This window comes from Rhincodon typus, chromosome 6 (genome assembly GCF_021869965.1).
Source record: "Rhincodon typus isolate 14 chromosome 6, sRhiTyp1.1, whole genome shotgun sequence".
Classification (NCBI taxonomy): domain Eukaryota; kingdom Metazoa; phylum Chordata; class Chondrichthyes; order Orectolobiformes; family Rhincodontidae; genus Rhincodon; species Rhincodon typus.
The window spans coordinates 23,897,129-23,923,852 of NC_063337.1; the positions used below are offsets into that span (position 1 = coordinate 23,897,129).

Below are 26,724 nucleotides of genomic sequence, written 5' to 3' on the forward strand. Positions count from 1 at the left end.
TGGGGAGAAAGCAGGAACAGGATATTGAGTTGGATGATTAACCATGATCATATTGAGTGGCAAAGCAGACTTGAAGGGCAGAATAGTCTACTCCTGCTCCTATTTTCTATGTTTCTATACAACTGCTCCTGGCACATCAACCTGAGCCCAAATTACACAAGCACTAATGGCCTCTGCAGCAGTACAGCTAACAGCACCAGTCCTGCTTCTGTTTCTCTTCCATTCTCTCTCTTCATCACATATACAAACTGCCTCACTCCCTAAGTGTCTATAACCTTTAAACTGTTCTTTAGTGACTCTTGAACTGTTTTGAATGACCTATTGAAAAACTTGCAATAGGCCCACTCTTGTTCCTAGGCAGCATTGAATTTAGCAAGTATTGGCTGTCAATTACAGCAACCGATGGATCTGTTTGTTCTCTGAATGCAGGCTTACACAGTACAAATTGCTTCCAACTAAAAGAGAATTTTATCACACTCTGATCTGCTCTCTGAATGGCCTAACAAACTTCTCTGTTCAAGGCTAATCAAGGATGGGTAACAAATGGTGTTGCCACAAATCAAAACAAAGGCTTACAAAGCATCCAACAAAATACAAGGTGACTGAAATTAAGCTCAGTGTGGAAACTGGGAACTATTATCAAAGAATCACCTTAGCAATGTAGTATAGAACAATATATGTAGGCTTAGAGTTTCAGGTAAGGCAAATTAGACTGGAAAATTGTCAATCTGGGGTAAATCACTGACAACCAAATGATGATAATGTTTGCATAACAGTTCAAGCACAATTTGCTGAATGCTCCTCCACAGGAAACATGTGAGCCATATCCATTGAGACCTACTCGTAATGAGTCCATCCAGCACAGATCATCAGTTGAAATAAATGCAGATCAGAGATTCTCTATAGGACCTATTCTGAATCTTCCCATAATGAGGCTGTAGATTCTTCATACAGATTTGGGTTACATGAACAGTTGTTTTATGATGAAATTATTGGAACTAAATTAGAATGATTATACTCATGGCAATTGAATTTGCACCACAAAGAAAAATATAATGCCACTGTGCAGTCAGGATAAATGCATATGATTGACTGGTAAACAGAGATTAGACACAAATCTTTAAATGGATTAAAAGAAAATCCAAATAATAATTAAGATAAACAAAATCTACGAAGCATACAGTAGGCAAGGCAAGGAAGATAGAGGGGCCAATAAAAAAGTGTAAAGAAAGACAGATGATGGCAACAGAGGGAGCTAGAGATCAGTATAACTTCAGAAAGCAAATACAACAATAAAACAAAACCGAAAGACAAATTAAGAATTTGAATGCAAATTAAATTGAAACTGAATTACATAGCAATGACCCAATTGGTCAACACCCATGTTCAACTGTACTTAAGCATTCTCCCTCTCACATGACCGTGTTGTGCCTTATTCCTCAAAAGAAGGGTCTAGGCCCGAAACGTCAGCCTCTCTGCTCCTATGATGCTGCTTGGCCTGCTGTGTTCATCCAGCCCTGCACCTTGTTGTCCTATTGTCCTTTTCTTAGAGATTGCAGCAAGGAGGCCGCCCCTAAAATGTATCAGCTTTCTCTAATCCAGGAGGCAGCAGGTACCACGTTCTCATGATCCTCCTTGTAAAGAGATTCCTCCTTAAATCTTTATTTTATCTTAAGGGTTACCTTATGTTTATGCCCTTTTATTCTGAACACAGGAACAAGAAGAGATAGTTTTCTATACCTACGATCTATCTCTCAATCTTCCTACTCAGTCAACTCATTTATAAGATTCTATTAGATGTCATCTCAGTTCTCTATTTGACAGAGAAAACAACCCGGCAACATTGCCCAGGGCCCTACCATTAAGTGTATAAGTCCTGCCATGATTTGCCTTTCCAAAATGCAACACCTCGCATTTATCTAAATTAAACTCCATCTCTCACTCCTTAGCCCATTGGCTCATCTGATCAAGGTCCTGTTGTACTCTGAGATAGCCTTCTTCACTGTCCACTGCACCACTAATCTTGGTATGATCTGCAAACTTACTAACCATACCTCCTAAATTCACATCCAAATTATTTATATAAATGATGAAAAGCAGTGGACCCAGCACTTATCCTTTCAGCATACAGACCTCTAGTCCAAAAAAGCAACTCTCCATCACCATTCTCTGTCTCCTATCTTAAAGCCAATTTTGTATCCAATTGGCTAGCTTCCTCTGGATTCGATGTGATCTAACCTTGCTAACCAATCTATCATGAGGAACCTTGTTAAATGCCTTGCTGAAGTCCATATAGACAACGTCTACTGCTCTGCCTTCATCATTCTTCTTTCTTACCTCTTGAAAAAACTCATTCAAGTTAGTGAGATAAGATTTCCCACACACAAAGCCATGTTGTCTATTCCTAATCAGTCCTTGTTTTTCCAAATGCATTTGAATCTTGTCCTGCAAAAGCCCTTCCAACAACTTACCCAATACTGATCTCAGGCTCCCCAGTTTATAGTTCCCTGGCTTTTCCTTGCCACCTTTCTTAAATAATAGCACCACATTAGCCAACCAACAGTTTTCCAGCACCTCACCCATGGCTGTTTATGATACAAATATGTCAAGAAAGGGCCCAGCAATCTCTTACCCAGCTTCCCACAAAGTTCTTGGGTACACTTGATCAGGTTCTGGGGATTTATCTACCTTTATGCATTTTAAAACCTGTAGCTCCTCCTCTTGTGTAACATGGACACTTTTTAAGACATCACTATTTATTTCCCCAAGTTCCCCGGCTTCCATTTTCTTCTCCACTGTAAATACTGACACAACTATTTGTTTAGTATCTCATCCATCTCCTGCAGTTCCACACATAGATGGCCTTGTTGATCCTTAAGGGGCCCTATTCTCTCCCTAGTTACCCTTTCGCCCTTAATGTAGTTGTAGAATATCTTTGGAATCTCCTTGATCCTATATGCCAAAGCTATCTCATGTCCTCTTTTTGTCCTCCCAATTTCCCTTTTAAGTATATTCCTACTGCCCTTATACTCCCCTAGAAATTCACTCAATCTCAGCTGTCTATACCTAACATTGCCTCCTTCTTTTTCTTGACTAGAGTCTCAATTTCTCTAGTTATCCAGCATTCCCTACACCTACCAGCATTACCCTTTGCATTAACAGGAATATACTGCCTCTGATCTCTAGTTATTTCATATTTTGAAGGCCTCCCACTTTCCAACCATCCATTTACCTGTGAACAGCCTCCCCAATCAACTTTTGAAAGCTCCTGCCTAATGCTGTCAAAATTGGCCTTACTCCAATTTAGAACTTTAACTTATAGATCAGGTCTCTCCTTTTCCATCACTATTTTAAAACTAATAGAATTATGATCACTTGCCCCAAAATGCTTCCCCACTGACACCTCAGTCACTTGCCCTGCCTGATTTCCCAAGAGAAGCTCAGGTTTTGCTCCTTCTCCAGTGGGTACATCCACATGTTGAATAGGAAAATTTTCTTGTACATACTTGACAAATTCTTCTCCATCCAAGCCCTTAACACTGTGGCAGTCACAATTTATGTTTGGAAAGCGAAAATCCCCAATTATTACAACCTTATTATTCTTACAAATATCGCTGATCTCCTTACATATTTGCTTCTCAATTTCTCGCTGATTATTGGGGGGCCCAAAGTACAATCCCAATAAGGTGATCATCCCTTTCCTATTTCTCAATTGCATCCATATAAGTTCACCGGACATCGTCCCAGGAATATCCTCCCTAAGTACAACCGTCATGTTATCCTTAACCAAACCACTATGCCCCCTCCTCCCTTGCCCTCCTTTCTATCCTTCCTATAGCATCTATACCCAAGAATATTAAGCTGCCAGTCCTGCCACTCCCTGAGCCCTGTTTCTGTAATGGCTATGAAATCCCAGTCCCATGTTCTCAACCATATCCTACATTTATCTGCCTTACCTGTCAGGCCTCTTGCATTGAAATTAATGCAATTTAATTTATCAGTCTTACTTCATTCTCTGCTGCACTCTTGCCTTCCTTGACTATTTAACTCGCTCCCCTTACCTACTATACCAGCCTCAGAATTATCTCTTTTCTCAATATCTCTTTGGGTCTCACCCCACCCCATCCCCCTTCCTAGTTTAAAGCCTCCCGAATAGCACTTGCAAATCTCCCCACCAATATATTGGTCCCCTTCCAATTCAGGTGCAACGTGTCCTTCTTATAAAGGTCACCTCTATCCCAGAAGAGATCCCAATGCTCCAAAATGTGAATTCTTGCTCCTTACACTAGCTTCTTAGTCACACATTCATTTGCCTATATTTCTTACTCTCACTAGCACATGGCACTGTGAGTAATCCAGATATTACTACCCCTGAGGACCTATTTTTTAACATCCTGCCTAATATTCTTCATGCTCTCTGCAGAACCTCATCCCTTTCTCTACCTATATCATTGGTACCAATGTTTACAACGACCTCCTGCTGGTCACTCTCCCCTTTGGAAAATAAACTGTACCATCTCCAAGGTATCCTTGATCCTGGCACCAGGGAGGCAACACACCATTTTGATGTCTCACTGATGGCCACAGAAACGTCTGTCTGTGCCCCTGACTAGAAAGTTCCCGATCACAATCGATCGCTTGGAATCTGATATGCTCCTCCTTACAGTCAAGCCAGTCAGAGTACCACAAACCTGGCTGTCAGTGTTATATTCCCCTGAAAGTGAAATGCTACCGGCTGGAAGATAAAAATCAGTATGTAGTAAACACACTGGAGACCCCACAGCCGAAAGCTTACCACATTGTTTCTCTTCTTGATCTGCAGAGCACATAAACATAGAGATGTCACATTGGGCTTGGTCATAATTCTGTTAGCAATATACCTATCAACCGTTTGCCAATATGTTCACTGATTATCTCAGGAAATAAAACTCCTTATATTTCTCTTCTCTAAACTACTCTATTATCATATTAATCACTCATGGATTTTAATATTTGATTATCTTTTATGCAATCAAATGCCAATATGATGTTTCAAAGGAGTATTCATTGAGTGAAAATCTTTGTTTTGGAGATTGTGTTGGCAATTCTCTGCTAATCTCCCCTGAAAATATTAAACATTCTCTGACTGATTCTGTGCATGGGTTGATTAAGGAGGCTGCTGAGCTGAAGTACACAACTTGAATGATAATCAGATTGTAGCACGATTAAGTCCTTCACTGGCTCAGAAACAGCTTAGAAAATAATTCTTAAGCATCGATGTTATGTTGCTGTGACCACATCCAAGTTTGGAATCCTTTTCTTTTCAAGAAAAAAATCCCTTGGCATTTAGGGTTATTTGTGTAAATCAGAATAAATTAGAATGTTTCTTTTGTTTGTTTAGTGTTATTCATTAAGAGACCATTTTGGTTGTGCCATTGGAGAATAGAGTATGATTTACTAAGTGGAAGTCCTGTGGAAAAGATGAAGAAAACAAATTAGGATTTTCTCCTGTTATGCTGCTCTATTCTTCCTGTACAGCTCAATGGCTGTTTCACGTACACTTATAATGGGTGATTTTAAGATAACTCACAGCACAAGAAAACCCCAGATGAATTCTATGAAAGATACAATGGAATCCTTAAGCAATGTTATTTTCCATTGACTTCAATGAAGAGTAAATTCAAAAGGATTCTAAACCCAATCTTTGTATTCAGTCACCAGTACCCTAGTGGCTGTGTTCGATAAGCATTGTTGCTACAGTGAACATCTACTGCACTACCATCATCAATCCTTCCTGTTGTTTCTGGTGTCCACCTATTGTCGCTTAAATGCTCCCTTTGACTCCCCTGAGAACATGGCACTTCTTTATTCCTTCATGTTTATGAGCATTATTGGCAAGGCCAGCAGTTGTTGCTTTTGCGCTGAGTAGCTCTCCAGGCCATTTCTAAGGGCAGTTAAGAATCAAACACATTGCTGTCAACATTCTCTCTCATTTATCTTGCTGCCATGAGGATTTCCAAGGTCTGTGAGCCGCAGCAGCTTCTGGAAGTGGCACACCACTCATAGACCTTCCCAGTGGCTGGCTATACACTTAGAGAGAACGTTGATTGTTGTGGGTCTGAAGTCACGTACAGGCCAGATCAAGTAAGGATGGTTGATTTCCTTCCTCACAAGGCATCAGTGAACCTGATGGGTTTACAACAATCAGTGAGAGTTTTTTTGTCGCCATCGCTAAGAGGGCGGGGACTTATACAGTTATTGGTAGGGGCCTGGGGAGAGTTGATGATCAAAGAGACCTATGGGTGCAGATGCATAGTTCCTTGAAAGTGGAGTCGCAGTTAGACAGAATGGTGAAGAAGGCATTTGGTACGCTTGCCTTTATTGGTCAGTGCATTAAGTATAGGAGTTGGGACGTTATGTTGCAGCTGTATAGGATATCGCTGAGGCCCCTTTTAGAATACTGTGTTTAATTCTGGTCTCCCTGATATAGGAGAGATGTTGTTAAACTTGAAAAGATTCAGAAAACATTTATAAGGATGTTGCCAGGATTGGAGGGCTTGAGCTCGAGGGAGAGGCTGAATAGAACATAGACCAAGTTGTCCAATCACTTATTCCTGATCCTAGTTTCTATATATCTGTTGTTTTTTAGATGCTGAAAAATAATGAGAGCATTCTCATGACCACGAAGGCTCTCCCTTTCAGAATCATAGAAAATAGAACATATAGAACATAGAACAGTACAGCACAGGAAAGGGCCCTTCAGCACCAAATTAAACAAATCCCTTCTGCCTGCCCTTGATCCATATCCCTCCATTCCTTGCATATTCACATGCTTAACTAAAAGTCCCTTAAATGCCCCTATCGTATCTGCCTCCTCCACCACCTTGGCAGACTCCTACCACTGTCTTGAGAAAAACTTGTCCCTCACATCTCCATTGAACTTTTTCCCTCTACCTTAAATGCATGCTCCCTAGTATTAGACTTGGGAAAAAGATTCTGACCATCAACCCTATGCATCTATCCATCTGTGCATCTCATAATTTTATAAACTTCTATCAAGTCTCCCCTCAGCCTCCGCCGCTCCAGAGAAAACAACCTGAGCTTTTCTAGCTTCTCATTATAGCTCATACCCTCTAATCCAGCCAGCGTCCTGGTAAATCTCTTTCTGCACCCTCTACAAAGCCTCCACATCCTTCCTGTAAAGTAGTGACCAGAATTGAAAGCAATACTCTAAGTGTGGCCTAACTAAAGTCTTATAAAGCTGCAACATGACATCCTAGCTCTTGTACTCAATTCCCCGACCTATATAGGCAAGCATGCCATATGCCTTCTTTACCACCCTATCTACTTGCATGGCCACATTCAGGGAGCTATAGACTCGAACACCAAGATCCCTCTTCATATCATTGCTGTTCAGGGTCCTGCGATTAAGTGTATACTTTCCATTAACATTTGATCTCCAAAACGCACCACGTCACACTTACCCAGATTAAAATCCACCTGCAATTTCTCCACCCATATCTTCACTTGCTCTATATTTCCATGTTTCCTTTGACAATCTTCTACACTATCCACAACTCCACTAATCTTTGTTTCGTCTACAAACTTACTAATCCACCCATGTACATTATCATCCAAGTCATTTATGTATATCACAAACAGCAGAGGTCCCAACATGGATTCCTGCAGAACACCACTAGTCACGGACCTCCAGTCAGAAAAGCACCCTTCCACCACTACCCTCTGCCTTCTATGGACAAATCAATTCTGAATCAATGCGGCCAAGTCACCATGTATTCCATGCATCTTAATCTTCTGGATAATAATACCATGAGGGACCTTGTTGAAAACCTTATTAAAATCCATCTAGACAACATCCACTGCTCTATCCTCATCGATTACCTTCGTCACCTCCTTGAAAAATTCAATCAGGTTAGTAAGACATGACCTTCCCCACACAAAGCCATGCTGACTGTCCGTAATTAGGCCACACTTTTCCAATGCGTGTAAATCCTATCCTTAAGAATTCTCTCCAATAGCTTCCCAACCACTGATGTGAAACTCACCAGTCTACAGTTTCCTAGATTATCCCTATTTCCCTTCTTAAACAGAGGAACAACATTAGCTACACGCCAGTCCTCTAGGATCTCTCCAGTGGCTAGCGAGGATACAAAGATCTTAGTCAAGGCCCCAGCAATTTCCTCTCTTGCCTCTCTCAATAACCTGGAGTAGAAACTATGGGGCTCTGGGGACTTATCCGTCTTAATGCTCTTCAAGAGACCCAATGCCACGTCTTTCTTGATCTTAAAATGCCCTAGCATATTAGCATGCTCCACACTAATCTCACTATCATCCATATCCTTTTCCTGGGTGAATACTGATGCAAAGTACTCACTTAGGATCTTACGCCACATCCACTGCCTCCAACTACAAGTTTCCTTCTTTATCCTCAAGTGGTCCTACCTTCTCCCTAGTTATCTTCCTGGTTTTAATGTATGTATTAAATGCCTTGGGATTCTCTTTAAACCTACTTGCCAAGGTCATTACATGACCCCTTTTTCTCCTAACACCCTGCTAGAGTTTTTCCTGCTTTCTTTATATTTGTCATGGGCCCTATCCAATTTTAGCTTCCTAACCTTTCATATGCTTTTTTCCTTTCGTCTAAATTCACAACCTTTCTCATTATCCAAGGGTCCCTTACTTTGCCATCTCTGTCCTTCTTCCTTACTGGAACATGCCGGTGTTGGACTTTGGTCAGTAGGTCTTTAAACAACTCTCACTTGTCAAATGTTCCCTGTTGCACCGGAGGCTGAGGGGCTGACCTTGTAGAGGTTTATAAACTCTTGACTGGTATGGTCAGGGTGAATAACCAAAATCTTTTTCCTAGTATAGGGTAGTCCAAAAATAGAGACCATACGTTTAAGATGAGAGGGGAATGATTTAAAAGGACCTGAGTGGCAACGTTTTCACTTAAAGAATGGTGTATGTATGAAACGATCTGCCAGAGTGGTGGTAGTAGCGAGTACAATTACAACATTTAAAAGGCATACGTACGTGAATAAGAAGGGTTTAGAGGGAAATGGGTCAAATGCTGCAAATGGGATTACATCAATTTAGGATGTCTGGTCGGCATGGACGAATTGAACCCAAGGGTTTGTTTCTGTGCTGTATAACTCTATGACTCTATAACTAGCTTTCAATTCCAGAATTGTTTTTTTAAGTCCATTGCTGCTATGTTGGGATGTGAACCAATATCTCCAGAGTATTAGCCTGAACTTCTAGATGACCATCCATTGTCCAGCTGCATTATCATGAAGCCACAGGCTCCCCATTAGTTTTCACACATGTACCCATGACATCCAGATCCGGCTAACCATCACCTCTCTCAAGTGCTCCACAGTTGCTAAATTGTCAGACAACTTATCCAATACCTGATACTGGATGAGGAGGGATTTCCTCCAATTAAATACTGGGGAGACTGAAGCCACCATTTTCAGACAGGCTCCAAACCCTATTCCCTAACTATCAACTCCATCCCACTCCCTGGCAACAATCTGCAATTTGTTGCAGTTGATCTAGGCATGATGTCTGACCTCACATTCATGCAATTTCTAAGCTAGCCTCCTTCCAACTTCACAATATTGTTCAACTTTACCCTAGTCTCAACTTGTCTGCTGGTGAAACCCACACTCATGCCTTTGTATCTCGAGACTTGATGACTGACTCAGAGCTGGTTTCACACATTCTACCTTCTGTAAACATGACAGTATCAAAAACTCTGTTGCCCATGCCTTGGCTCACACCAAGACCTATTCCCCTATCACCCCTATGCTCACTTAGCTACACTGGCTACCTGTCAAGAAACAACTTGATGGTTGGAACTGCTCCCATCCAGGCAAGTGAGGAGTCTTCCATCACACTCCTGATTTGTGCCTTGTAGATGGTGGACAGGATTTGGGGAGTCAAGAGGTCACTTACTCACCATAGTATTCCAAGCCTCTGACCTGCTCTTGTAGCCACTGTGTCTATATGGTGAGTCCAGTTGATTTTCTTGTCAATGGTAACTCCAGGATATTGATAGTGGGGAAATCAATGATGATAACACTATTGAACGTCAAAGGGCAATGATTAGATTGTCTCTTATAGGAGATGGTCAATATCTGGCATTTGTGTGGTGCAAATGTTATTTGCCACTTGTCAGCCCAAGCCTGGATATTGTCCAGATCTTGTTGCAATTCAACATAGACTGCTTCGGCATCTGAACAGTCATGAATGGTGCTGAATATTATACATTAATCTGCAAACATTCCCAGTTCTGACCTTATGATGGAGGAAAGGTCATTAATGAAGCAGTTGAAGATGGTTGGGCGTAGGACACTATCCTGGGGAGCTCCTGCAGTGATGTCCTGCGGCTGAGATGACTGATTTCCCAAAAACCACAACCATCTTAAATCTCCAACCCTAATACCTATTGATTCCAGTTTTGCTAGGGCTCCTTGATGCCACACTCGGTCAAATGCAGCCTTGATGTCAAGGGCTGTCTCTCTCACCTCACCTCTGGAATTCAGTTCTTTTGTCCATGGTCAGGAGCTGAGTGGCCCTGCTGGAACCCAAAGCTGGGTGCCACTGAGCAGGTCATTGCTAAGCAGGTACTACTTGATAGCATTGTTGATGACACCTTCCATCACTTTACTAATGATTGAGAGTAGGCCGATAAGGCAGTAATTGGCCAAGTTGGATTTGTCCTGCCTTTTTGTGGACAAAACATTTTCCACACTGTTAGGTAGATGCCAGTGTTGTAACTGTGTTGGAAGAGCTTGACTAGGGGAGTGGCAGGTTCTAGAGTACTAGACTGCAATACTCTTGCCCAAATGTTGTCAGGGCCCATTGCCTTTGCAGAATCCAGTGCCTCTATCCATTTCTTGATATCACCTGGAATGAATCAAATTCACAGAAGGCTAGTATCTGTGATGCTGGGGCCACTGAAGAAGGTCAACATGGATTATCCACTTGAAATTGAAAACCCCCAGCCAGTATACATTTTGTGCCCTTGCCATTCTCTGTGCTTTCTCCAAGTGTTACTCAAGATTGACCAGCCGAGGGAGGACAGTACATGGTAATCAGCAGCAGCTTTCCTTGCCCATGTTTAACCTAAAGCCATGAAGCTTCATGGTGTCCATAGTCAATGTTGAGAACTCCTTCCCAATTGTATACCACTGTACCGTTACCTCTGCTAGGTCTGTCCTGCTGGTGGGACAGGACATATCTAGGGATGGGGCTGGTGGTATCTGCGACATCGATTGTAAAGTATGATTCCATGAGTATGATGATATCAGGCTGATGCTTGACTAGTCTGTGAGACAGCGCTCCCAATTTTGGCACTAGCCCCACATGTTATTCAGGAGGACTTTGCAGAATTGTCAGGGCTGTTTTTGCTGTTTTCATTGCCTACGACTCGATTGATGCCAGATTTTGATGGCACCTTGCAAACTCCAGAGGATCCTTGATGGGACATCAGCTAAGAGCAATATGGTATTCACAGCAGGGTTGGGAGCAGTCTGCTGGCTTCTCCCTCCGCTGGGGCGTACCATGTAGAAACACTAAAGGGTAAAGATTTACAGCAGCACAAGGGTATCAACATAGATGCTCTACATTGTTATAATGCAAAGTTCCTTTTCTTCATTTAAAGTACCTAAATATTATTCAAATAATTGCTTGGTAGAGTAAGGCTTAAATATTGACAAGAAGAGATACAAAGGTGAAGCTTTTAATCTTACACTCATCAGGACTGACATGCAAGAAACGAAACTTGAAAATGAAGCACCGATTCACATGACATGAGAAGAGGATGCTGATTGCAAATAGAATAGCAGTTCATTGTCACGTGTATTTTTACAAAAGAAAAGTGAAAAATTTTATGAGTCATCATACCATGGTGCCTGTATTAATAACAGAAGTCATAGACAAGAAGAAAGAAGTAAAAATTAAGACAGAGTTAATCGCAGATCAATTTCAGTTCGGGGAAAGTCGATTAAGATGTCGAACACTTAAATATCCAGAAGCCGCCACCAAAGCAGACCTCCATACCATTGAGATCTTCATGCCAGGACAAAGACTGCCAATCCCCTGGAGCCCACCACGCCCAGCCAAGACCACCCTTCCAGGATGAGGCTGCCACAACGGGAGACTGCTGCATCAGGCCGAGACCGCCACACCGGGCTGGATGCCTCCTCTTCGCTGGGCCCGGGCTGGGAGAAGATGCCGTCCGCTGAAGAAGTTAAAAAAAGGTACGATAATAAATGGAAACTTTAGCAAAAAGCAGAAAAAGGAAAATGTAAAAACCGGATGGAGTAGATGGGCTCCTGGGCTGAGGATCCTGCATGCTGCATTGCTATACTGCCATCATCTCACTTCAAGATTGGTTGGCGAGGCAGCAGGAACTGTTGACTGTCATCCTTAGTTAGCTGATAAAACACTCAAGACCAGATACGTAAACTCTGATTGGTCAGAGTGTTGCCATGGGGAAGGCACCAAGGATTAGCAGCCTCCATGATCTTATCCTCAATGAGAAGGTGCAATATCTCGATGAATTGCAGTTTCCTGTTCACCAGTAAAGCAGCACAAAACAGCTAGCTTCACCTGTTGTTAAAATTTTTCAGATACCTTCTCCATCCTTTTCAAGAAATCTGAGAAGAGGGATTATGTTCGGCATGGACTGGTTGGATTGAAGGGTCTGTTTCTGTACTGTATGACTCTACAAGACTGGGTGTTGTTCAGGGCCAAAAGTAGTGGATCCATTCCTAAATTTGCAAGATATGCAGCGAGTATATACAGTGAATATCCTTATAAGTGTAAGGTTTGTCTTTGTGTCTTTTACTTTAAGCAATGTGCCTCTAGTGTTGCACATTCTGGTTTCACTGACCACTGTTGTTAACGTTGTTTTTAAAAAGAGGAGTAACATTTGTTAAAATGAGGAATAATGTTGATCGCCTCAATCTCTCCACCCTTCTCACTCATTCCAACCTCTTCCCCCAACGGAGCGTGCAGCCCTCTGCTCCCGAACCTCACTATCAAACCCACGGATAAGAGGGGTGCAGTAATGGTATGGCGCACTGGCCTTTACATGATCGAGGCCAGGCGCCAACTCTCTGACACTTCCTACTACTGCCCCCTCGATTATGACCCCACCCCGACCGCCAAACCATCGTCTCGCAGACCATTCATAACCTCATCACCTCAGATGACCTCCCACCCACAGCCTCCAATTCATTGTTCACCAACCCTACACCACCCGTTTCTATCTCCTTCCCAAAATCCACAAACCTGACTGTCCCGGCCGACCCATTGTCTCTGCCTGCTCCTGCCCCACTGAACTCACCTCCGCTTACCTTGACTCTGTTCTCTCCCACCCCGGTCTAGGAACTCCCCACCTATGTCCGGGTCACCACCCACAGCCTCCATCTCCTCCAAGACTTCCAATTTCCTGGCCCCCAACACCTCATCTTCACTATGGACATCCAATCCCTGTACATTTGTATCCCCCACGCAGATGGCCTAAAAGCCCTCTGCTTGCTCCTCTCCCGCAGGCCCAACCGGTCCCCCGCCACCAACACCCTCATCCATTTAACAGAACTTGTCCTTACTTCAAGGACCGCAACTTTCCCCCTCCAGTGATCAAAAATGCCCTCAACTGCATTTCTTGCATTTTCTGCGCTTCTGCCCTCCCCAACCAAGGTAAAAACAGAATTCCCCTTGTACTCACATATACCTCACCAACTTCCGCATCCAGCATATCATTCTCAGCCACTTCTGCCACCTACAATCCGATCCCACAACCAAAGAGATATTTCCCTCCCCAGCCCTATCTGCCTTTCGTAGGGACCGCTCTCTCCGTGACTCCCTTGTCCGCTCCACCCTCCCCACTAACCCCAGCAATCTGGCACCTTTCCCTGCAACCGCAAGAAGTGCTACACCTGCCCCTACACCTCCCCCCTCAACTCCATTCAAGGCCCAAAGCTAACCTTTCATATCAGACTGCGGTTCACCTTCACATCCACCAACTTGGTCTACTGTATCCATTGCTCCCAATGTGGCCTCCTCTACATCAGTGAAATCAAGCATAGACTCAGAGACTCTTTTGTAGAGCATCTGCGCTCTCTAGATGACAAATGACAACATCTTCCGGTCACCAACCATTTTAACTCCCCTTCCCACTCCCTGGGTGACATGTCCATCCTGGGCCTCCTCCAGTGTCACAATGACACCACCAACAAACTGGAGGAGCAGCACCTCATATTCTGCTTTGGCAGCCTACAGCCCAGTGGCCTGAACATAGAATTCACAGTTTTAAAATCTCCCCACCCCTGGCTTCATCCCATGTCCAACCTTCCTTCTCATTCCCACCTCCTTGACCTAACACAACCGTCCATCTTCTCTCCCACCTATCTGCCACTCCCACCTCACTGACCAACCCCCACCACTCCCTACCTGCACTCACCTATCACCATCTCACCAACCTTCCGCTGTCCCACCCCTCCTCTCTCTATTTCCCAGCTCCCTTCCCCTTCCTGAAGAAGGGTCCTGACCTGAAATGTCAACTTTCCTGCTCCTCTGATGCTGCCTGGCCTGCTGTGTTCCTCCAGCTCCACACTGTTTTATCTCTGACTCCAGCATCTGCAGCTCTTGCTATCTCTGAGTAACATTTGTCTCCTACTCAAGTCTCTAGGCACCTCTAATTTTCACAGATGTCAGGGCATTTGTGCCAGAGTTTATTAAATTCACTTCCTCATTTTTGTGTTACATGAGGTTAAGTCTGTGTGACAGGCCAGAGACATTGTATACGTCATCACAACAAGTCATGGATTGTCATATCTCGCAGTCTTGTGGCAAGACCATGTTTCTTAAATAAATTAATATTTTCCTTACCTCAGCAGGTTATTATTCTGTCATAGCACAATAAGACCAAAAGTGTAATTGTTTAAGATGCAACTGAGGATCCTTAAGACAATCAAGGATTTGTTTTACTATGTTGCAACCGTGTAGAATATTACACTAATTGCCCTTAAAATTTCCTAATTCTTTGTTGTCCTTGTCTAATCTACAAGTTATTTTATTCATGATGCTACAAAACAAAAAGGTCAAATATTTGATTTAACGTTTGATGGAGGGAAAGGCAATGGATTAAATATCATGTGATTGACCATCACATGGACAGTAAAACTGGAGTTAACATCCCTAAAACAGAATATTTGCATTTGAGGTTTTACCATTCTCCATTTTATTTGAAACATTATTTTCAGCGCAATTCTAATGGGTAGCTAAATATCTCCCCACCCTCAGCGTTTAAAACTAATTGTGAGAAAACTTTTTCAAGACGTGACAAAAGATAAAATAAAGAGAAATACCGGCAATTTGAGGCATCGTTTATTTCTGTACAGCATGAAGAAATGTGGACTCTTTGAAAAACCAGGTGAATCTCCAGACGTGGCAACCGTGGAGCCGGAACGACAGGCGGGGAGCACTTGTTGCCTGGAAGGAAGCTGTTTCGGTCTGGCACAGCTGAAAGGCGGCGGTGTAACCAGTTGCGCTCCGGGTTGCGTGCGGCCTCCATTGCGCCAGGGGACGGAATGCAGCGGGTGGTGGTGGTGGAGGTTCTGCTGAAAGCCGGGCTGACCGGCTTGGAGGCCCGGGCCTCAGGCCGCTCTGGGAGGGAGGCCTGCGGGTGAGTATCTTTAACAGATACAGAGCTGATGAATGGAGATCTGTTTCAGGGCTAAAGCAAAAACAAAACCCCAGAAATTGCTGAAAAAACATGCTCTGTTCTGAAGGAGTCAATGAAAAGTACACTCTGATTTCTCTGCACAAATGCTGCCAGACCTGCTGAGATTTTCCATCAACTTATATTTTTGGTTCTGATTTCTATTATCCGCAGTTCTTTCGGTTTTCTGTTTCAGGGCTTTCCTAACTAAGTGTTTTCCTCCCCTCTGCTCGTTGCCCTAATCAACTCTGCTCATCAAGCCAGGATTATTCCCGAACAAATATTTCCATATGCGTCTTGCTATCTTTGTAACAAGGGTCACAACGGCTCAGATTCCCTTTGGTATGAAATTCCCTGCTTAAATGTGGTAGCATTATCGCCCTGACACAAAGCTGGGTGGGGAGGGTGAGTGGTGGGGATTATAGATGAGGCATACCGTGGATAAATGTGAAATTACCCACTTTGGTAGCAAAAGCAGGAAGGCTGGTTATTATCTAAATGGCAATAAATTGGAAAGGGGGAGGTACAATGAGACCTGGGTGTCATTGTACATCAGTCGCTGAAGTTGTGTGTGCAGGTGCAGCAGGTGATGAAGAAGGCAAATGGTACTGGTTAGCTTTCATAGCAATAGGATTGAAGTACAAGTCTTGCTGCAATTGTAAGGGGCTTTGGTAAGACCACACCTGGAGTGAGAACTGGTCTCCTTACCTGAAGAAGGATGTTCCGACCATGAAGGTGGGACTGACTTATGAAGAAAGACTGGATTAGTTAGGACTACTCAATGGAATTTAAGAGAATGAGGGGAGATCCCATTGAAAACTGGAAAATCCGAACAGAGCTCGACAGGGTAGGCGCAGAAAGGATGTTCCTGATGACCAGGATCACAGTCTGAGAGTACGGGGTCGGTAATTGAGGACTGAGATGAGGTGAAAAGTCTTCACCCAGGGAATGGTAACCCAGTGGAATCCTCTACTGTAGAAAGCAGTTGAGCCAAAACATTGAATGTTTTTAAGAAGGAGTAAAGTATTGTTCTTGACCTAAAGGGATCAAAGGATATGGGAGAAAATGTGATAAAGGGTACTGAGTTGGATGGTCAGCCATGATCATATTGAATGATAGAGTAGGTTTGAAAGGCCAAGAAAGAGTGTAAAGTACCAAGTCTGAAGCAGAATGGCTGTTTGCTCCATCGAGTGAATGTGATTTAAGGATGGAATCAATTTCATCCAGGAACAGGATTGATGGACTGCAGCTCAAGCTTGCTGAAAAACCCAAGCCAAGGTCTCCTCAGAATCACTTATAAATGGTGTGAAGAGATCTGCCCCATTGATCGACAGGAAAGAACACCAGCAGCTGGAGGCTGCAGCCTTCACCAGTGTGGTCTTCGCAAATCCTGGGAGTCCATATAGCAGAATTCCACGATGAGGGTTCACCCCCAACCTCTCAAATGCCTGCGGGTACAGCACCAGCCACTCCGTACTCAGCCTCAGTTTCAATTTGACTTAATCCAGGCCACCAGTTTGATCACAATGGACAGGTTTGAAGTCAGTCCGATGCAGCCTTCCTGTCTGAGAAGCAGCAACGCTTTATTGCTTCACAGAAGTCTGCAAAAGTGATTTTTTTTTGTTAACTCTCCCTATTTTCGATATTTCTCAGTTAGAAGGTTGTGGGTTTAAATCCCACTCCTGGATTTTTGCATGAATGTCCAAATTGACACTCCAGTGCATTACTGGTGGAGCGCTGCATTTTCACATTTTCATTACAGGGTTAATTCGAGGTCCTGTTGGCTTTCCCTGCACTGGTCAATATTGAGTCCTTGATCAACTGTCACTAAAATCAATTGTTTGTGGTAGCACGTGCAAATTATCTCACTTTTTCTACGTGCACTTCAAAGGTGCTTTCATGGACTGTGAAGTACTTTGTCATTTGCTGAGGACCATGAACCATGAAAGGTGCTTTTAGTTTCTAGGAAAATGTAGCATGAACAACACATGGATTTTATCTGCAAATGGAGACTGTTTAGTATGTATTGCTACAAATGTCTTGTTAAAACAACAAGAATATATAATCTCGGGCAGGATAGTTTATTGTAATAAAATGCTGTGATGGGTTTAGATATTTTTTAGAGTTTAAACAAAAGCAGACTTTAAGAGAAAGTAAAGCATGCCATAACCATACATTGCTAGTAATATATAGGAAGATAAATCATTGTTTAACTTACAGAGCTCATTCATGAAATTCTTAATTATGATCAGGTTAAATTGCTAATTTTTAGTTTTACCAATTTAAAGGATTTCAGAGCAGTCTTGTTTTAATGGAGTGCTTGGGCCATTAAAAGAAATGGCTAATGAGATAGTTGATGCATTGGTTTTAATTTTTCAAAATTTGCTTGCTTCGGGGTAGATCCAATTGATTGGAAAATAGTAAATTCTCTGTTCAGAAAAGGACACAAAAGCAGGAAAGTATAAGCCAGTTATCTTAATATCTGTCATAGGGAGGCCACTAGAAACAATTTTAAAAGATGTTTTAGCCTGGCACTTAGAGAAGTTAATGTAATCCAGCAGAGTCAGCATGGGTTTGGTAAAAGGAAAATTGCGTTGTAACCAATTTGTTGTTCTCGGTTCAAAGATAGACACAAGAGCCTTACACCAGAGAGGAGGTTTGAGTGCCTGCCCTTAGGATCAAGGTTGCATTTAACGGAGTTGGCATGAAGGACTAGCAAAACTGGACTCGATAGGAATCCGCATTGGGGAGTGGTGGTTCAAGTTGGAGTCATAACCAATATTCCCTCTAATTTTAGTTTCTGCACGGATTTCTGAGTTCTGTGTGCAATATATTTGAGATAGCATTGTTTAGGGAGATGAAGGTGAATCAACCCCTACGAAACAGTGATAGAATTCACTCTGCAGTTTGAGAGGGAGAATATTGAATCAGATGTAATAGTATTACAATTGAGAAAAGGTAACTATAAAGATATGAGCGAGGAGCTGGCCAGAGTTGATTAGAAGGGAATCCTAGCAAGAAAGACAGTGGAGCAGCAATGGCAATAGTTTCTGGAAATAATTCATAATGCACAGCAGAAATTCATCCCAAGGAAGAAGGAACATATTACGGGGAGGATGAGGCAACCATGGCTGACAGGGGAAGTCAGGGACTGCATAAAAGCAAAAGTAAAAAAAAAAATGATATGATGAAGATTAGGAGAAGCCAGAGGATTGAGAAGCCTTTTAAAAACCAGCAGAGGATAATTAAAAAAGCAATAAGGGGGGAAGAAGATGAAATGAGAGCGAGTTATTTAGTAACATAAAAGAAGATTTCAAAAGTTTATTCAGCTATCTGAAAGGTATGAGAGGGGCAAGAGTGGACGTTGAACTGCTGGAACATAAGGCTGGAGAAGTAGTAATGGGGAACAAAGAAGTGGAGGAACTGTATAGGTATTTTGCATCAGTTTTCACAGTAGAGGACACCAGCAGCACACCAGAACTTCGAGACAGTCAAAGGGTAGAGGTGAGTGTAGTAGCCATCACTAAGAAGGTGCTGGGGAAGCTGAAAAGTCAGAAAGCAGATAAATGATCCAGACTGGATGGACTACACCCCAGAGTTCTGAAGGAGATAGCTGAGGAGATTGTAGAGTCATTGGTGGTGATCTTTCTTTCAGGAATTACTGGATTCAAGAAGGGTCCCAGAAGACTGGAAAGTGGTTAATGTAACATCCTTATTTAAGTAAGGAGGGAGATAGAAGACAGGAAACTATAGGCCGGTTAGCCTCACCTTGGTTGTTGGTACAATTTTAGAGTCCATTATTAAGGATGAGATTGCAGAGTACTTGGAAGTGCATGGTAAAATAGAGCTGAGTCAGCACAGTTTTGTCAAAGGGAGGTCATGCCTGACAAATCTGTTAGAATTCTTTGAGGCAGTAACAAGCAAGTTTGACAAAGGAGAGCTAAATAAGAGCCCATGGTCTTAGGGGCAAGGTACTGGCATGGATAGCAAATTGGCAGAAGGCAGAGACCGTAGATAAAGGAGTCTTTTTCAAGATGGTAGCTGGTGGTGAGTGTTGGGACCATAGCTGCTCATGTTGCATATTAACAATCTGGATGAAGAAACTGAGGACATTTTTGCGAAGTTTGCAGATGACATAAAGGTGAAGGGACGGGTAGTGTTGAAGAAGCATTGAGGCTGCAGAAGGACTTGCAAGTGCAATGTTAGCGTGTATTTTGAGAGGCCTAGAATACAGGAGCAGAGATTAACTTGAGGCTGAATAAGGCTCTAGTCAGCCCAAATTTGGAATATTGTGATCAGTTATGGGTCCTTATCTAAAGGAAAATGAGCTGGTGTTGGAGGGATGTCCAGAGGAGGTTTACAAGAATTGTTCCAGGAATGAAGAGCTTGTCATATGAGTTGTTGTTGAGGACTCTGGATTTTACTCAATGGAGTTTAGAAGGATGAGGGGGCGATCTGATTCAAAATCCTGAAAGTTTCAGAGGCCTGGATAGAGTTGATGTAAAGATGATGTTTCCCCAGTAGGAGAGACTAGGACCTAAGGGCACAGCCTCGGTAAAGGGATGACCCTTTAGAACTGAGATGAGGAAGAATTTCTTTAGCCAGAGGGTGGTGACTCTGGAACTCGTTGCTGCAGAGGGCTGTGGAGGCCAAGTCATTGAATGTAATTAAGACAGGGATACGTAGGTTTTTGATTGGTAAGGAAATCAAGGGTTACACGGGAAAGGCAGAGGAATGAGGTTGAGAAACATATCAGCCGTGATCAAATGGCAGAGCAGACTCGATGGGCTGAATGGCCTAATTCTGCTCCTGTATCTTATGGTCTTGTCTCTGATTTAAATATCCAACAGACTGGTGACACGATGGCTCAGTGGTTAACACTGCTGCCGCAGCACCAGGGACCCGGGTTCGATTCCACCCTCTGGCGACTGTGTGGAGTTTGCACATTCTCCCCGTGTCTGCATGGGTTTCCTCCGGGTGCTCCGGTTTCTTCCCACAGTTCAAAGATGTGCCGGCTAGGTGAATTGACCATGCTAAATTGCCCATAGTGTTCAGGGATGTGTGGATTAGGTGGGTTTATAGGGGAATAGGTCTGGGTGGGATGCTCTGTGGGTCAGTGTGGACTTGTTGGGCCGAAGGGCCTGTTTCCACACTGTAGGGATTCTATGATGATTAAATCTCAACCTAACATCCTGTGAACAGCATGCTTTCAGCAATGCTGATTGTTTTGCTGGACCATTAATAGATTAAGCTTTTTACCGAGCAACCTTCTGATCCTAACTGACCTCAACTTACATATTCTTCCAACTTCAGCATCCTTTTGAAACCTTTACAACTTTTTAAATTGTTTATGTCCCTTTAAATAACAATCATTTATGGCACAGAAGGAGGCCCTTCAACCCATCGATTCTATGCCATAATTTTCAGAATTGTGCCTTTGCAGCTATATTGTCTTTCTATCTCTTCTACTAAAATGCATTGCTTCACTGTGCACCTTCTACTTGTGCTTCCATTCAGCTAGTCTAAGTTGTGACATGTTTTTTTTTAATCATCCTCACTGTTTACTGCTGCTTTTTTATATCAACAAAATTTTATTCTGTATTCTGAAATTCAACTCTATTATAAATAGCAAAAGAAAAGTTGTAGCGCTGACTATTCTTACCACCCTCCAGAATGAAAAACAATAATCTACTTTGACTTGCTGACCCTCTTTGTCAAATGTTTTATTGAAATCGTAGATAGAATCCATCCACAGTTTCCTCACTTCAACAAAAAAATCAGTTAGGTTAATCAAGCATGATCTACCTTTTACAAATCTGCTGGTTTTCCTTAATTAACTCGCCTTTCAAAGTAGTCTTTTTTTTGTTTTTTTTTAACCTTAGTTTATAGATTCTAAAATCTTACTCATTTCTGATGTTAAGCTAACAGGGACATAGTTGCTAAGGCTGTCCTCACATCATTTCTTATATTTATTTACAATTATTTACAATTTATAATTTACAATTTATATAGATGATTTGGAGTTGGGGACCACGTGAAGGGTGTCAAAGTTTGCAGATGACACTAAGATGAGTGGCAGAGCAAAATATGCAGAGGACTGTGAAACTTTGCAGAGGAACATAGATACATTGAGTGAGTGGGCAAAGGTCTGGCAGATGGAATACAATGTAAATAAATGTGAAGTCATACATTTTGGTAGGAGTAATAGTAAAAAGGATTATTACTTGAATGGTAAAAAGTTGCAGCATGCTGCTATGCAGAGGGACCTGGGTGTCCTTGTGCATGAATCCCAGAAGGTAGGTCTGCAAGTACAATAAGTAATTAGGAAGGCAAATGGAATTTTGTCCTTCATTGCTAAAGAGATTGAGATTAAAAGCAGAGAGGTTACGTTGCAGCTGTACAAGGTGCTGGTGAGGCCACACCTGGAGTACTGTGTGCAGTTTTGGTCTCCTTACTTGAGAAAGGATGTACTGGCACTGGAGGGGGTGCAAAGGAGGTTCACTAGGTTGATTCCGGAGTTGAGGGGTTTGGCTTATGAGGAGAGACTGAGTAGATTGGGATTATATTCATTGGAATTCAGAAGATTGAGGGGGGATCTTATAGAAACATATAAAATTATGAAGGGAATAGATAAGATAGAAATAGAGAGGATGTTTCCACTGGCAGGTGAAGCTAGGACAAGAGGGCATAGCCTCAAGATTAGAGGGAGCAGATTTAGGACTGAATTGAGAAGGAACTTCTTCACCCAGAGGGTTGTTAATCTATGGAATTCCTTGCCCAGTGAAGTAGTTGACGCTACTTCAATAAACGTTTTTAAAGATAAGGTAGATATTTTTTTGAACGATAAAGGAGTCAAGGGATACGGTGAGAACACAGGTAAGTGGATCTGAGTCCATGAAAAGGTCAGCCATGATCTTATTGAACGGCGGAGCAGGCTCGAAGGGCCGGACGGCCTACTCCTGCTCCTAGTTCTTATGTTCTATGTTCTTATGTATATAGGCATGTCACATTTGCTGCTGTCCAATTCCCTAGTATTTCTGTATCTAGAGTTATCTAACATATTTAACATTATTCTGAAAGAAGAGCATTTGGCTTGTCAAGGGATTTATTGCACTTTTTTACAGTTTTTTTTAATGCTAAAAGTTTTTTTTTGCAAGTAATAGAATTCTGCTTTGTAGTGCAATACTTTTTTTTTGTGTTTTGTGATTAAGGTGGTGTGTGGGAAGAACTGTAAACTGTTTCTAATTAAAAAATGTTCTGTATATTAATAATGTTTGCTGTTATAATATGTCCTTTAGGTTCTGCAGGTTGACTAGAGCTGGTCAAAGAAATATCTTCACTTGTTCTGCTGTGCTCAAAGATGATGATTCTAAGCCGTGTTCTACGCCTGGACAGCAGAAAGATTCCGAAGAGAAAATGTCTGCTACAGCGGGGAAGAATGACTTATTGAACCTAATAGGTAGTATGAAGGTAGAAGTCAGCTCAAAGAAAAAGTTCCAGGCATTGAGAACACAGCAACTAAACAATCAAGCAAAGGTTCAGCCAGAAGGTGTGGAGAGTACATCCAGCATGTTTCAGAAAGCGAATAAAGACATCAAAAGTGAATGGTAACAGATGATTAATATTAGAAAGTCTCAAAAGACTATAAATCTAGTGGTGTTATGTAACAGATGTTGTCTGGGTCTTATCTACACAGTACTAAATGGTCTCAAAAGTTGAAACTTGAGAAATTTTGTCAAAAGCATGTTTGATGGGAGAAGGGGTACTGTATTCGTGAGGTGACCACGTTGATGTCAGGCATGGAGATTTCAGAAGCCATGGTACTGTTCTAAATTATTTTAAACATTTTCAATATGTCTGATTGGGTGTTGAAATAAATATAATCTGTAGTTTCATAGATCAGACTTTGGAAAAGAGTGATGCAGTGAGCTCAAATCTATTCTGGAACTTCAGGTCCCACATGTATGTGTGAAAATTTCCACAATGATTTCTTTGCAATAGAAGCTACACCCATTATTACAGTACTTTGCGCAAGTGTAATCTTTAAAGTGTTGGAAGGCTACCAACAACTGAGGATGTCTTAACTGAGCTAATCCTGTGTATGTCTGACATTCGTGCCTGCCCTCTCAACAAGGGTGACTGGAAAACAATCAGTCAAGAGGCAGGAGCCCTAACTGACTGATATCCCATACTGGGATGTTGAGGTGATTTGTAGTATTTCAGCTGCTTTCTTAGTTGACATCAGGGTTGAATTCTTCTAGGCAAGAGATTTGTTCTGAAAGAAGCATTATTTAAAATTTTGGAAACCTTGTTCAGGCATATTGCTGGTGTATTTTCTTGTCTTTTCCAAAACCTAATCTTGAAAATAAACTTTTCTTTGGACTTTTTATTCTTGTCAGTAAGAAGACATTAAATCCGGCCCTTGTTACAGCAGCTTCAGCAGTTGCATCTTCTATGCCGTACAATAAGAAACTGATTGAGTCAGAACTGCTTAAACAGCTCAGGAAGCATGAGATGGAAACTGAATCCCAGAAAAATGGAGATGCCAGTAACCTTGGGTAAGTTAATGGTCAGTGGCATAGTTCAAGGCATTTATGTCTTGCTGTGTAAGTTGGAAAATAGTCTGTAGTTTGTCCTGAATTAAGTACTTATTTTATTAATTTCATCTCTCCCGACCTCACCCCTTTAGATCCCCTCACGTTATTTCCTGTAGAGAGGTTGAACAAATGACCTGTTTCCATGTTTTTCTGAACATAAATTAGCTGCAACCTTGTATGGCCTCTGACTTCCTATTTTTGTAAAAACAAACCTTTCCTTCTGTGTGAAAAAGCATAAAATCCATTCACACCCAAGACTTGAACTTGAGCTGATTGGAAACTGGGGGTGGGAGGCTTGATTCCTGCACTCTGTATTACATTGATTGTTTTTAGTGTTTTTGCTGTGTTGTGTAAAAGTTTAATTTATACAGTTGGATTTCTGAAGATTTAAGTGAATAATTTTGAAATGGTCTAAAAATGAAGTAGTAATCATGAAATAACAATCCATTTACATCTAGTTTGCAGTTATTTGTGTAGAACACAAGGTTATCTTCTACCTTTTAATTTGTATTCAAAAGAAATTAAAACATTTTTTTAAAAAGTATCAATTTAACTATATAAAAGCTCTGCTTTACTTTCCCACTGTTTTTGATAAAGAATTTTTTTTTGCAACAAAGAATAAAAATGAATACATTCAGTCCTCATTATCCACTGATTTCCTACCACAAATTCGTGTACTTGTGAGATCAGCATTGGACCCCCATCTCCAATTTATCCCATTGTTTTATTCAGTCTGCCTTGTTAAACATCATGCAGAAGAGATGTCTGCATTTCTTGTTATTTGTGGGATGTTAATGACCCTTTCCCTCACCCCTTAATAAGGACTAAGTGTCCTTGTATTCTAAATTCATTTATGGTATGTGGGCATTGCTGGCTGGACCAGCATTTACTGCCTGTCCCAATTTGGGCTTGAGAAGGTGGTGGTAAGTTGCTGTCTTGAACCACTGTAGTCCAAATGCTGTAGGTAATGTAGTTTGGGAGGAAATGCTAAGATTCTGACCCAGTGACGCTGCAGGCCCGGTGATATTTCCAAGTCAGGATGTTGAGTGGCTTGGAGGGAAGCCTGTAGGTGGTGATGTTCCCATATATCTATGGCCCTTAACCTATCTACCATGTAGAAGGATTGGAAGGTGCAGTCTAAGGAGCTTAGGTATATTTCTGCAGTGCATCTTGTAGATGGTACACATTGTTGCTACTGAACATCAGTGGTGGAGGGGAGTGAATGTTTATGGATGTGGTACTAATCAAACGGGCTGCTCTGTCCTGGACAGTGTGAAGCTCCTTTTGTTGGAATTATACTCATCTAGGCAAGTGAGAGTGTTCCACCGCACTCCTGACTTGTAGATGGTGCCTATGCCTTGAGGAATCAGGAGATGAGTTGCTTGCAGGCTTCCTAGCCTTTGACCTACTCTTGCAGCCACAGTATATATATATGGATGCTCCAGATGAGTTTTTAGTCAATGGTAATCACCAGAATGACGTTAGTGGGGGATTAATCAATGGTAATGCCATTGAATATCAAGGGATGATGGTTATATTCACTTTTGTTGGAGATGGTCATTGCCTGGCACTTCTGTGGTGTGAATATTATTTGCCACGTGTAAACCCAAATGTCCCTTTTTTTTTTCAAAAAAAGCAACAATGAAAATAAGAATGAGTGGATAAATTTTATTTATATTTATTCATTCGTGAGATGTGGTCATCATTGGCAGGGCCTGTATTTATTCCCCACCCTTAGTTGCCCTTGAGAAATTGGTAGTGAGTCACCTTCTTCTAAACTTTTGCCCATACCTAAAGTTCTGAGGTAGAGGCAAAGCTAAAAATGAAATTGTTTCCAAATAAAACTCTATTTAATAACTTCTGTAAAGGTTGTTGGAAATTTGGACTAAGAAGGTCATAAGTGTTGTGTATGTATAGATTGCTTGTGTTCTTTTGAATTGTCTGAAGTGAAAAGAATAGAACAAAAAACATGGAAAGCAGGAACAGAACATTTGACTGTAAGAGTGTAATGCAGATTGCACTGAATATGATTAAAATTTGCAAACAATTAAGTTATCTACATTCTGAGGAAGAAATGCAAGTTAATCAAGACTAAAAGTAAAAATAAAAGACAAGATCAGAACGGAAACTACTTCTGGAACTGAAGCATGATTATTAGTTTTCATACATTTTACTGTAAAATAGTTTAGATTGCAAAATAAACTTTTTAAAAGTCTTTTAAAATAACTCATTCCATTGAATGCAGCACATTACAATTTTTACAGGCTGTGCCCAGAATGGTAGATGGCAAGCAGCTACTTGAAGCTGTTGCCAAGTCTGTAAAATTGCAACTATAAGAAAAATGGGTAGGCTGGAACTGGTTTTCCTTAGAAACTGAAAGAACTGCGGATG

At 41.8% G+C, this 26,724-nt stretch overlaps 2 protein-coding genes across 2 annotated transcripts in view; one reads left to right on the forward strand and one right to left on the reverse strand.

The window, feature by feature from the left end:
- Window positions 1-15,489, reverse strand: part of LOC109926943 (mitochondrial ornithine transporter 1) — a 68,280-nt gene extending 52,791 nt beyond the window's left edge. The window contains exon 1 of the mRNA XM_048597713.1: window positions 15,384-15,489. The gene's annotated coding sequence lies outside the window, so the exon portion shown is untranslated. The remainder of the gene's footprint in view (window positions 1-15,383) is intronic.
- Window positions 15,490-15,503: 14 nt separating this feature from the next.
- Window positions 15,504-26,724, forward strand: part of mrps31 (mitochondrial ribosomal protein S31) — a 27,988-nt gene continuing 16,767 nt past the window's right edge. Inside the window, exons 1-3 of the mRNA XM_020526823.2 lie at window positions 15,504-15,700; window positions 23,035-23,343; window positions 24,136-24,294. Of these exons, the coding sequence (XP_020382412.2) occupies window positions 15,606-15,700; window positions 23,035-23,343; window positions 24,136-24,294 (563 nt within the window). The 5' untranslated portion in view covers window positions 15,504-15,605. The remainder of the gene's footprint in view (window positions 15,701-23,034; window positions 23,344-24,135; window positions 24,295-26,724) is intronic.